This window comes from Podarcis melisellensis, assembly GCF_964234715.1.
Source record: "Podarcis melisellensis genome assembly, chromosome: 2".
In the NCBI taxonomy this organism is placed as follows: Eukaryota; Metazoa; Chordata; class Lepidosauria; order Squamata; family Lacertidae; genus Podarcis; species Podarcis melisellensis.
Genome location: NC_138529.1, coordinates 117157553 through 117170310, shown reverse-complemented (window position 1 = coordinate 117170310; position 12758 = coordinate 117157553). Strand labels below are relative to the sequence as shown.

At 43.8% G+C, this 12758-nt stretch overlaps 1 protein-coding gene across 1 annotated transcript; it reads right to left on the bottom strand.

Annotated features, from left to right (window-relative positions):
- Positions 1-6527: 6527 nt before the first annotated feature.
- Positions 6528-12758, bottom strand: LOC309362692 (vomeronasal type-2 receptor 26-like; the record flags this gene model as incomplete). Its single annotated transcript, XM_081898384.1, has 4 exons — positions 12179-12758; positions 8380-8610; positions 8031-8157; positions 6528-7426 (listed from the first exon to the last, which is right to left on the bottom strand). Exons 1-4 carry the CDS (start codon positions 12707-12709, stop codon positions 6528-6530), a joined length of 1788 nt encoding a protein of 595 aa, XP_081754510.1. The 5' UTR covers positions 12710-12758.

Sequence of the window (12758 nt, the reverse complement as noted above, 5' to 3'; positions counted from 1 at the left end):
GTGTTCCTCAAGCTGAGAAGAATCGCCTATCACGACCTAGCCTGGATCTTGCTGGGAATGCAACCAGGGAGGTCAACAGGAGACCAAGCCGGGTGCCTGGGAGTGTTGCCAGTTACTCCCGAGATAGGCTTGATTTCCGAAAAACTGTGCTGCAAAAGTGAGGGTTTCAAACCTTATCGAAGCAGTAGAATGGTGTTCTAATTGAGAAAAGGGCTTGCTCCCGCAATCACCTTTGATTGCAATCACCTTTGATTATGATGCAATCACCTTTGATTATGATGGCACACAACTGCCACCACCGCCACCTTTGTGGTGACAAAAATTTGAATGCATCCTTAGTCAAAGGGGATTGTGACACACCTCTCCCGTTTCCGGGAGATTCCCCAGCAGTTTTAAATGGGCAACTGACCTTTAAACTGTTTTGGGACCTTTGCCTCACCATATACATGTTTAGCTGCAAATTGCAATGGTTTTATAAAAAAAGGTAAAGGAAACGGGACCTCTGACCATTAGGTCCAGTTGTGGCCCACTCTGGGGTTGTGGCGCTCATCTCACTTTATTGGCCGAGGGATCCGGTGTACAGCTTCCGGGTCATGTGGGCAGCATGACTAAGCTGCTTCTGGCGAACCAGAGCAGCGCACAGAAACGCCGTTTACCTTCCCACTGGAGCGGTACCTATTTATCTACTTGTGCTTTCGAACGGCTAGGTTGGCAGTGTTGGAATTCTAGCCCGTCTTGAGGTATGTGCCTATCTGTTCAGGCACCGGCTGAATTCTTTAGACCTCCCTCCGGCGACTCCCGGCAGGATAAAACATACGCGAGGTCCGTTCCGGCGATTTTCCTCAGGCTGTGAGGAAAACACACCAACTGCTCCTCTCTCCCCTTTGGTGTCCCCAGGGAGGGGAAAGAAGCAGACAGAAATCTATTTACATCTTTTATTCCTGTCTTTTACTTCAGTACAGAGAAAACATGTCTGCACTCATCAGCAGTTAGAATAAACTCCACCCATGTACTTCCAGCACAGGTCATATGACAAACCCACTGAGCTAACATCCGGTGCTCAGTACAGAATGGACTGCCCCTTTGTTCCCATGGCAACAGTCACAAACTTCCTGTTTGGCTTTCCAGCCACAAGCAGCAGACTTGGCTGCTATAGCCTTTGCTTGCTGCCGCATTGCTGCTTTAGAATAACATACTCCCCCTAAAGTATCAATGCGTGCTGCGAGCAAAGCGTCATCCAGAGAAGAAAACAAACAGTTGTTATACTTATAACATTCCCCTGTTGTTTCAGTTCCACCCTTGGAACTACCCGCCACTGGTTTTACCAATGTACCTCTCTGGTTGTGTGACTTCCAAGGAATGAGTGCTTCTGCATTACCTTGGTTAGCAACTCTCTGTTGTGCCTTTGTCTCTGACTCAGACACAGCTTCAATTTGACCTTGGTCGTTTACAACAGCAACAGCTAAGTTAGCAAACTCTTGTGAATACCTCTTTGGTGGTACACCCTTCGTTGCTCTCTCAGACCTACGTAAGAGGTGCTGCTCTTCTCTAATTTCTGGTTCAGCCTCTGAACTCTCTGGAGAACCAGTACTAAGCTTAATCAGTGGTTCATCCTCCTCTTCTGAGGGTCTTGTCATTATGTGAGATTTCCTCTCAATGACTGTGACAACTGAGCTGTTTGAGCTATCGCTGTCATCATCAGTACTACTGAACTCAATAAAATCAAACTCATCATCATCAGAATCATCATCACCTGTGGGAAATGTGTGAACAATCACTCTCTCCTGTTCAGGAGCACTCTCTAGAAATTTTGTGAGAATCACCTGACCAGATTCAGACAAAATTACTCTGTAGAGACCCTTTTCATAACCCACAAAAATGCCTCTGGCATTCTTTACTCCACCTGGAGCTTCTGTTCTCACATGAGACCCAAAAACCTTGAAATGGGCAACAGAAGGTTTTCTGTGGAACAGTTTCTCAAAAGGAGAACTTCCCAACTCTTTTTAAAACTTTCTCAACCACGTGTAACAAAATGACATTAGCGATTCAGCCCAGTACTCATGTGGCAGATGTGAACTAAGCAATTGCGCTTCCATTCCCTTTTGCAATTCTTTGTTCACCCTAACACAAACACATTTGTTCCAAGCTTCTTCAGAACTAGCAACTTTGTGTCTTATCCCTTTCTTCTTCAGGAACCTCTGGAAATCCTGTAAAAAGAAAATTGGCTTCTCATCTGTGCAAAGACAATCTATGTCAGCATCATGCATATTTTTAACCTTGTCACAAAACTCTTTAAACCTTTCTAAGGCTTCTTTCGGTCTCTCCAAAAGATAAAGCCAGACAAAACCTGTAAAAGAATCAACACATATTAGGTAATACTTTGCATTGCCTCTAGATGGTGCTAAAGGACCAATCACATCAGCATACACCCGCTGAAATGCCTTGTTGACCCTCGAGGTCACCTGCTTGGCGTCTTTCTCAGCTACACCTGCAAAAGAGATCATGTTAGAATCACAAGAATTACATTCCATGTAATCACTTTGATCAAAAGTCAACAAATACAGTCCATCTTTCTCTTTGGCAGAAAGATACAACTCTCCATCTTTGTAGATCTCGCAGTTCTGATCATCATAGGACAGTTTTAGTCCCTTCTTGGCAATCTGCGAAACGCTGAGCAGATTGTACTTCAACTCTGGAACCAAATAAACATTGCTTATAGTCAAGTTCAGACTTTTAAGATACACAGTTCCAATTCCGGTCGCTTCCAGCTTTTGACCGTTGGCTAGTTGCACCGCAAAGCTTTGCTTCTTAAACGTAGAAAATAGTCCTCTGTGTCCTGTCATGTGAACCGTCGCGCCCGTGTCTAGGACAAAGAAGTTTCCCACCTCTGGTGTGGCTTTTAGCGACATCAAAGCTTTTGCAGTCTTTGCCTTTGGCTTGGTGTGACCTTTGTCTGACGCCTCAGACTTTGTGGAGCTCGCCTTAGCTCCTCTGTTCCGACGTGGCTTCTTGCAGTACCGCTGAAGATGCCCAATCTGGTCACAATTGTAGCATCGGACAAGGTTCAAAGCTACAGCGTTTTCTCCAGTAGCAACAGCAGTAGGGGCGTTAGAACTCCGTTCTTGGCTCCCCCTGTCCTTGACTTCCAGGGCGGCAAGTCTGTCCTGTTCATTCAGAACCACGGCAAAGACCCTCTCCGAAGTCAAATCCGCTGCTGGGAGAGACCCCAGCTGACTGGCAACTGTTTTGTAAGTCCGATTCAGGCTGTTGATCACCATGAAGCAAAACACTTCCTCCTGCAAACGGAAATTGCGTTCCACCATCTGTTGACGCAGAAACTTCATTTCCGTCAGGTGCGCTTGAACATCTCCATCAGGCGCAAGCCTCAGGTTGGTCAGCTTCTCAAAATACAGCAACGCTGAAGAACCTGCATCTCTCTGATGTGTCCTTCTCAGCGTGTCCCAAACATCTTTCGCGTGCAGTAAATCTTGTACGTGGATCAGCTGCGAATCTGACACGCACAGAATTATAGCAGTTCTGGCCTTCACATCCTGTGACTCCCAAGCACGCGTTGGTGCTGCTGGAATGGGGTTCTCAATCACCCCAAACAGTCTCTGATTCTGCAGCAGGGCCTTCATCTTAATAGACCAAGATGCATAATTGTCACTGGTCAGAAGGGGCGGAGAAGGCAAAGCTCCCTTCTTTGCATCCATCTTGAGTCCTTGCTTTGACTCTCAAACACAAGCCTCTAAAATCCAATAGCTGGCTTGTTTACACTCTGTGCCACCTGGCAGCTCTCAACGCTAGCTGCTTTGGAAAGTCCCTTTCCAACAGTTTGTTTGCTTGGGCCTAAGTCACAACAAAACCTTGTTTTTGCCTCTCCGAGGCAAAAGGCTGACTTGTCTGGCAGGGCAAAAAGCCCAGAATAAAATTTAAGATCTTAACTGATGCAAAAGATAGAGGGGGCTTCGCCCTGCCGGACTTAAGACTTTATTATGAATCAGCAGCTTTTTGGCTACTTCTTGAAGACACAGACATTCTTGATCTGGAAGGATATGACAATAGTTTTGGTTGGCATGCATATCTGTGGTATGACAAGGTAAAGGTTTACAAAAGTTTTAAAAACCATATTGTCAGGAAAGCATTGTACAATGTTTGGAATAGATATAAGGATTTACTGGAAAGTAAAACCCCTAGGTGGTTGTCACCAATGGAAGCGAAAGCAGTGAAAAAAATTAATATGGACTCAAATTGGCCTAAGTATTGTGAAATTTTAGAACATGATGGCGAAAAACTGAAGTTACAAAGTTTTGAGAAGCTAAAGCATAAAGTTCGAGATTGGTTACACTACCGTCAGATAAATGAGATGTTTAAGCAGGACAGGAAACTTGGTTTTCAGAAGGAGAGGTCAAAGTTAGAAACAGAACTGCTAGAATCCAATACTAAAAATCTATCTAAAATGTATAACTTGCTGCTGAAATGGAACACACAGGATGAAACAGTGAAATCAGCTATGATTAAATGGGCACAGGATGTTGGTCATGACATTATGTTTGACGACTGGGAACAGTTATGGACCACCGGTGTTAAATTTACGGCATGTAATGCCCTGAAAGAGAATATAATGAAAATGATCTATAGGTGGTACATGACCCCAGTCAAACTTGCAAAGATCTATCATCTGCCCAATAACAAATGCTGGAAATGTAATGAGGCTGAAGGTACTTTCTACCATCTTTGGTGGACCTGCCCAAAGATTAAGGCCTACTGGGAAATGATCTATAATGAAATTAAAAAAGTCCTTAAGTGGACATTTGTTAAGAAACCGGAGGCTTTTCTCTTGGGCATGGTCGGCCAATTGGTATCAAAGAAGGATAAGACATTCTTTATGTATGCAACCACAGCAGCAAGAATCCTGTTGGCAAAGTATTGGAAGATGCAAGAATTACCTACTCTGGAAGAATGGCAATCGAAGGTGATGGAATATATGGGACTGGCAGAGATGACCGGCAGAATCCGTGACCAGAGGAAAGAGACAGTGGAAGAGGACTGGGGGAAATTTAAAATATATCTAAAAAACTACTGTAAAATTGTGGACTGATAAGATGTTAAGGGGCAGGAAACAAAGAATTACAGCTGTAAATCTTAAACTTTAAGAAAATTCAAAAGGGACTTGACTAAAGACTGATCGATGAGTTGCTCGAAAAAATGGTAAAACAAGGATGTGGCGAAGGGAAGGCATGGGGAAGTCAATTTTTGTTGTTTGTTTTGAATGTTTATGTTTGTTTTGTTTGTCCTTTTATGTGTAAAAACCAATAAAAATATTTTTTTTTAAAAAAAAAAAGGCTGACTTGTCCAGCCCTCTCGTGAAACTGGCCTTCGTTGCTAAGCAACAGCATTCCTTTTCCTTGAACAGGAAACCACAGGAATGTTTGGAATGCGGTTTCTCTTTTGACTGGAGCTGTTTTGCCAAACGTTTCTCCCTCGAAGCAGAGAATGAATCAATCTGCATTCACACTTCTAAGCCCGAAAAACTCATACCTGGGCTCCGTTGCTTTGGCTGTCTTTCCTTCTGTTCAGCTTCTGGCTGCAGAGGATCAGCTTCTCACCTCAGGCTTCCATGGAGGCCACTCCTTGATGCAGAGGTCGATGAAAACAGCAACCGGCGTCTGCTACCACTGTTGGAATTCTAGCCCGTCTTGAGGTATGTGCCTATCTGTTCAGGCACCGGCTGAATTCTTTAGACCTCCCTCCGGCGACTCCCGGCAGGATAAAACATACGCGAGGTCCGTTCCGGCGATTTTCCTCAGGCTGTGAGGAAAACACACCAACTGCTCCTCTCTCCCCTTTGGTGTCCCCAGGGAGGGGAAAGAAGCAGACAGAAATCTATTTACATCTTTTATTCCTGTCTTTTACTTCAGTACAGAGAAAACATGTCTGCACTCATCAGCAGTTAGAATAAACTCCACCCATGTACTTCCAGCACAGGTCATATGACAAACCCACTGAGCTAACATCCGGTGCTCAGTACAGAATGGACTGCCCCTTTGTTCCCATGGCAACAGTCACAAACTTCCTGTTTGGCTTTCCAGCCACAAGCAGCAGACTTGGCTGCTATAGCCTTTGCTTGCTGCCGCATTGCTGCTTTAGAATAACAGGCAGGAGTAGGGACCGAGCAATGGGAGCTGACCCCGTCGCAGGGATTCGAACCTCCGACCTTCTGATCGGCAAGTCCTAGGCTCTGTGGTTTAACCCAAAGCCACTTGATTTTATTCTGCGAGCCGCCCCAAGAGCTCCTGGTATAGGGCGGTATATAAATTCAATAAATAATAAGAATATGTACACATGCACACACACATATTTCTGGATTTTACTGGAACCTTAAGGAAAATGCTATCGTGGATCCAGGTTTTTTTTTAAAATCACAACAACTAGCTGTCATTCCGGTCTAGATTCTGGTGGGGACTTTAAGCTCTACAATTCTATGATTCTATGATATCCTTAAGGCTAAGAATCAAATGTCATGTTTAGCTTTTTCTTGTCAGGTGCTCTCTCAAGTTCAGATCTGGCCTCAGTACAATAATGTAGCACTTGGGAATGAAGATGCAGCCCAGAAGCCCAGCACTGGAAGCCAAGATAGAGAAGATCTGCACGGTCACCATGTATTTCCCCTTGGTGCTCAGGTAGGTGGGCACAAAGGAGGCCCAAACGCTGCAGAAGACCAGCATGCTGAAGGTGATCAGCTTGGCTTCATTGAAGGCCCCAGGCAGCTTCCTGGCCACGAAAGCCACTGTGAAGCAGATGGAGGCCAGGAAGCCCATGTAGCTGAAGGAGACATAAAACATGAACACAGACCCTTCATTGCATTGCAGGATGATTTCTCCAAGCTGGGAATGCATGTCAGAATCTGGGAATGGAGGAAAGGCCCCAAGCCAAATGGTGCAGATGAGAACTTGGACACTGGAACAGGAAATGACAATGGAGTTGGCCAGACTCTTCCCCAGCCATTTCCTTATCCTGTTCCCTGGCTTTGTGGCCAGGAAGGCCAGCACCACAGTGATGGTTTTTGCTAGCACAGAAGAGACAGCAACTGAGAAGATATTGCTGAATGCTGTTTGGCGAAGAAGGCAGGTGGCTTTCCTAGGCTGGCCGATGAAGAGGAAGGAGGACAAAAAGGAAAGCAGGAGAGAGATGAGGAGGATGTAGGAGAGGTCCCTGTTGTTGGCTTTGACTATGGGAGTTTCTTTGTATTTAATGAAGACTCCTAACACAAAGCCTGTGGTTAAGGATAAGAAGAGAGAAAAGGAAGCTAGGAGGCTCCCCAAATATTCCTCATAGGACAGGAAGATGATCGCTTTGGGGACACATCGATCTCGGTCCTCACTTGGATGCTGATCTTCTGGACAATTAGTGCATTCATCAGCATCTGCATAGAGGAAAAGACACTTCAGTATCCTAATATCAGTCACACTCCTACAATGGTCTTATGCTGTTTTAATTCTGAGGAAAGTTGGGCATATGGGAGAAATCAGGAAAGAAGGTTGTTTTGTACGGAAGGAGAGAGGCAAACATTCACAACTAGAAAAGTCTCAATCCACAAACTCATTCCCACAGGCTTCTCTTAAAACAGGTGGCTTTGATTTTATTGAGCAGTGCTTATATCGTTGAGGTTTCATATGAGTTAATCTTTAGTGCTTAATGGTTGGATTTCAAAGATGTTTCACCTCTCCATCTCTAAAATTATATGGGTTATGTAGTAGAAGCCAATATGAGAAATGAGAAAATAACACTATAAAAACCACAAATCAAAATTTTGTAGAAAAGCTACCATCATTAAATACAGGTTAATTCTACATGCTTGAGCACATGGGCAGATAAAATTTCCTGGTGCTGGGGGTGGGAACAGGGGAGCCCTCCCTGAAGAGGGTATTTCATTCATGAGGTGCCATTACTAACATCATGTTTGGAGTGACTCAGAAATTAGCCCCATCGTCCTATCCAAGGTCCTTTCCTCTGAGATCCTCCCCTACCTTCCTGAGTGGAGATGGTCCCTTCTGAGCAGGGAGCACAATCATAGCAGCACGGCGGCTTCCCTTCCTGAACCTTTTTGGCAAATCCTGGGAGACAGCTTTCGGTGCATCTGGAACGAGGCGCCGTCTAGACATAAAGAAATTGAGCACCAAGGAGAAAGTGTCAGTAGCAATTGTGCCTTTGGATTAAAGGTTATACCTGATTACTCAAGAGCAAGTCCCATTAAGCTCAGTGGGACTTAGCTGCAGGGAAGTGAGCACAAGATTGCAGTCATATGTATTATTCAAAATGTTGTTAGAGCGTGGCAGATGCCATAGTTAATAAAAGGACAGATATAATTTCTCATACCTTCTTAAATAGATTGGGCCATACAATTGCTTCCGGATTAATAGTGAACTTCATATTTGAGGACCCCTTTCTCTCTATTCTCCCAATCTTCACTCTAGCAAGAGAACTGTTGGGAAACAGCACCAGATTCACGATATCGAAGTCAGCGGCCACTGCCCCATCCTCATCCAAGTACTGCCCATCAGCTGAAGTATTAGTATAGAAGCGGACTTCTTTCAAGAAAGGATGAAGCTGGAATGACAGAGGAAACTCCAGCATTGAGAGAACGAGAACCCATGTTGGTTAAGTGGCCACTAATTTTTTGCATCCTTATCTTCTTTCAATGAGGAGCATCTCTCATCTGGACTCATAGCAACTGTGATAGATTATTACGCCTCCCTCATTCTGCTTCCGCATTTTGGGGATGACCAAAGTCCGCATTATTACATACAGGAAAGGTTGATTAAGATGTTGGGGAAAATATGGATAGAATGATCAAGATGGCTTTATTAAGGGCAAAACACTAAGTTCTAATAAGGATAAAGTCATCTTTCTATTGCAGGATCCTCTTTTCCCTATAATAACCACATAATGGAAATTTTATAAAGAAGACTATCCAGTGGTATTGATTACCCTGAAACTCAAAGATTGTAAGGAAGGTTAGAGATTCCCTCCATTTGTTGTGAGGCTGCAAAAGCTTGTAAATGTATTGCTGCCTAATGGTAGTCTAAAATGTTATTGTCTAGTCCTAGTACGCTTATTAATTTTTAAAAAAAGATTTAGGTCTGTTCCTCAGCAATCTGATGAAGCAATAAGGGCTAAAATAACTGAGGCACTTGCAAATGTGCTTGAGATACAAAAGTAGGAGGTAGATAAAACTATTGATCATGCTTTCAGGGTTAAATCCCTGTGTGCTAAGAAGAAGGGAAATTTCCAGGAGATTGTCTGGTCCTTTTTAATTCTAGAAATGTCAAAGACAGAGTGCTTCAGACACATTATGAGAAAGGTCTTGAAATAGGGAGGGAGCAGAAGAAAAGGAAGAGACTGAAGAAGAGGAAGAGGAGAACAAACAGCAGGGGGGTTGGAAGCAGAGGGGTAAACAAGACTTAATTGAAAATGGATCTTAGAATTCTTAAATGGAATGTAAATTGATTAAATAATAAATTGAAAAGGAATAAAGTAGCACACGTTTTGACAAAACAGAAATTAGACATTATTTGTTTGCAGGAAACCCATATAAAAAGACAACACAGAAAATTATTAATAAATAAAGGGACAAAAATTCATTTCTTCTGATAAAAAAAGAGGGGTAATGATGTATGTTAATCCCAAATTAGACCCCAAACCTCCAAACCATCTTTAAAATAAAAGATGCAGAATGGTGGCAATTAAAGTGAATCTAGATGGGGAATCAGGGACACGGGTGGCAGTGTGGGTTAAAACACAGAGCCTTGGGCTTGCCGATCAGAAGATCGGCGGTTCAAATCCCCACAATGGGGTGAGCTCCCGTTGCTCGGTCCCTGCTCCTGCCAACCTAGCAGTTCGAAAGCATGAAGTGCAAGTAGATAAATAGGTACCACTCCTGTGAGAAAGTAAATGTTTAATAGGTTATGTTTAATAAAGTAATAATGATGGGTGACTTCAATGGTGGTGTTTCGCTTGATGTATATAAAACTATAAGGAAAAAAGAGTCAAGAGAAGGGAAACTACCAATTGCATTTTTTAAATATGGTGTTAAATTTTGATGTAATTGATTTATTATGGCGACTTTAGCATCCGTTAGAAAGCCAATTCACATCCCCCCCCCAGCACATATAGTTCCTTTAGCAGAATAAACTACCTTTGGGGTAGAGAAACAGATCTAAGTGTAGTGCGGGGTGCCAGCAAGGCTGTAATGAGATGTTTCTTAATTCAGCAAAGTGACGCAGGGACACGTCTGTAGCTCTTGCCGAGCGAAGTGAGTAAAACTGGCCCCATGGACCTGGGCGCCAGATGAAGTGAAGGACATGAGGCAGGAGTTGATAATGCAGGTGACCTGTGCACAAGCAAGCTGCCAGCTAGCTCTGTGGGGTCTCCTTTTATTGCCACAATATGCAAACTCAGGCAGATACATTTGGACTGTGACCTTTACACATCCTCCAGTCCCAAGATCGTGGGGTGGTACGAAGTTATTTTGGCACCTATTTCCACCACGTCATTTTCCCCTTGCACAATGTATGATGAAGGAGACAAAGGTCTCAGAGACAAAGGTCACAGACAGGACATGGCAAACTACTGAGACCGCAAAAGGTTAGACAGAGGGCAAGATGTTCAGACAGCTGTGGCTTTATCTGTGAGGGGGAAGTGTGCTCCGCACCCCAAGGTCAATATTGCAGACAGCTGAAACTGCCCGCGGGCGGGAGTGTTCTCCACATCCCAGCGATCATTCCTACACTTAGTTCTCGAACTACTTGGAACCCGAACACTTCAAACCCAAAAATGAGTGTTCCGGTTTTGGAACTTTATTCGGAAGCCGAACGTGCTCTGTTCTGAGTATAACTTCCATTTTGAGTGCCACACTTCTGTTTTCCTAGTGAGGGAAGGCGGGCCAGGCAGCAAGCAAGCAGGCACCTGCCACCTTCCAGCGCTGGGTCCGTCTGCTGCTGCCACAACAATCACTCCCTCCTCCAGATCTGGCGGGCCCAACACTGGGTGAGGGAAGGCTGGGCCGAGGTGGCAAGCAAGCAGGCAACAGATGATGCCACACACACCCCGGCCTGCTCCCTTCTGAGAGAGTCCCGCCTCCATTCCTTCTTGCAGGCAAATAGGAATGGGATCAGGCAGCTCAGCTGAGGAGCTCCAGGCTGCCTTCAGGTGGTGCAGGGGCTCCCAGATGCAGCTTCCGTGCTGCCTCCACCTTCCCCAACCCCAGGAACTATTCAGCCTGGCTGCCTTCATGGGGTCAGTAATATCCAAGGCAACACAATGAACAAATACAATGATACAATATCTTCTTCAGCACAGCAGAAGGATACCTTTGGTTTTATTTCACGTTATTTTGACATTATAGTTTATGTGTATAGTTCATAATATTTCGAGTTCATTATAGTTACCATGCATATGCAGGTCATTGTTTTAATATTATCTTACAGTTTATGAAGCATTTTTGTATCCTTCTGCTGTGCTGAAGAAAGAATTCCACGAAAACAGTGGGTATGTCCGGAATCACTGTTCACAATATCTGTTTGCGAACTACTTCGACAGTATTGGAAGCCATGAACAAAGCTTTATAGCCTGTTTGCACCAGATAAGAATCTGATACATTGCTTCTTTCAGAGACTGGCATAGTCTTCAAAGACTTTCAGAGACTTATAAGACTTATATTTATTTGGTTTTATGTTTTCAAGAGAATCCATTTAAAGTGCGTAATTTGTGACTTTCAGAGATTCGTAAGTTTTCTGTTTATATGATTTATATATTTCATATTATATAAAGAGTGCATATTGATATTGTATCATTGTATTTGGTCATTGTGTTGCCTTGGATATTACTGACTACTGTTTGCAACACAGGGTTAAATTGTTTGGTGCTTTCTTGGGGTTGCAGGGGATCCAGTGCAGAGGTGGGGGGCCCTAGGGCTGCATTAAAAAAAAACCATGGAAACTTTCCAGAAAATCACAAGGCCAAGAATCTTGAAACTCGTGAAAAAGCAGCAACACAACAAACTGAAAAAAGCAAACCAACTGCAAATGAATCAAAATCACAAGAAAACATAAAACAACACTGAATCTGGCTGACAGTAAGAAATCTTACAATCCTTTACAAAATGGAACGGACATACCTGCCATGACCATAGCCTTTGACGTTCCAACCTGCCTCCTCCTCTTCCTCCTTCCACAATCGAACTCCGCTTTGATCTGGATGAATATGCTGCATTTAAGGCCTGAGCCAAAACCTGGATATTTAAGTAATTGATGTAGCTGTCTTGCGACTGAATCCTTTCCATTTCTTCTTGGGGCAGCAACTGCAGATCCTCCTTCTCCCTGCATTTTGTTAAGCCCCTCAGGGACAAGGCATGCTTTGAATATGAACAATTGTATACATTTACCATGCAGCTTGAACTAGTTGGGGACATTGGCTCATAGTAGTCCTTTTCCGTCCTTTTTTTAGTCTTCATTACAAAGGACAAAGAGCCATGTACATACGGGAAGCAGTCAGTATCACATAATGAGAATTTGTTCTGAAGACCCGTGGTTATCCAGACTTTCCCCCCGCTTTGTACCCTTTGAAATAAGGATTCCACCTCTATGATTATATAAAGTCCATATTGAGAGTCTGCAGTGTAAACAAATACATTGACCTCTCTCCACATGGCAGGTAGTTCATGGGGTATCCAGAGCCAAGTCTTATGTTGTACTCTT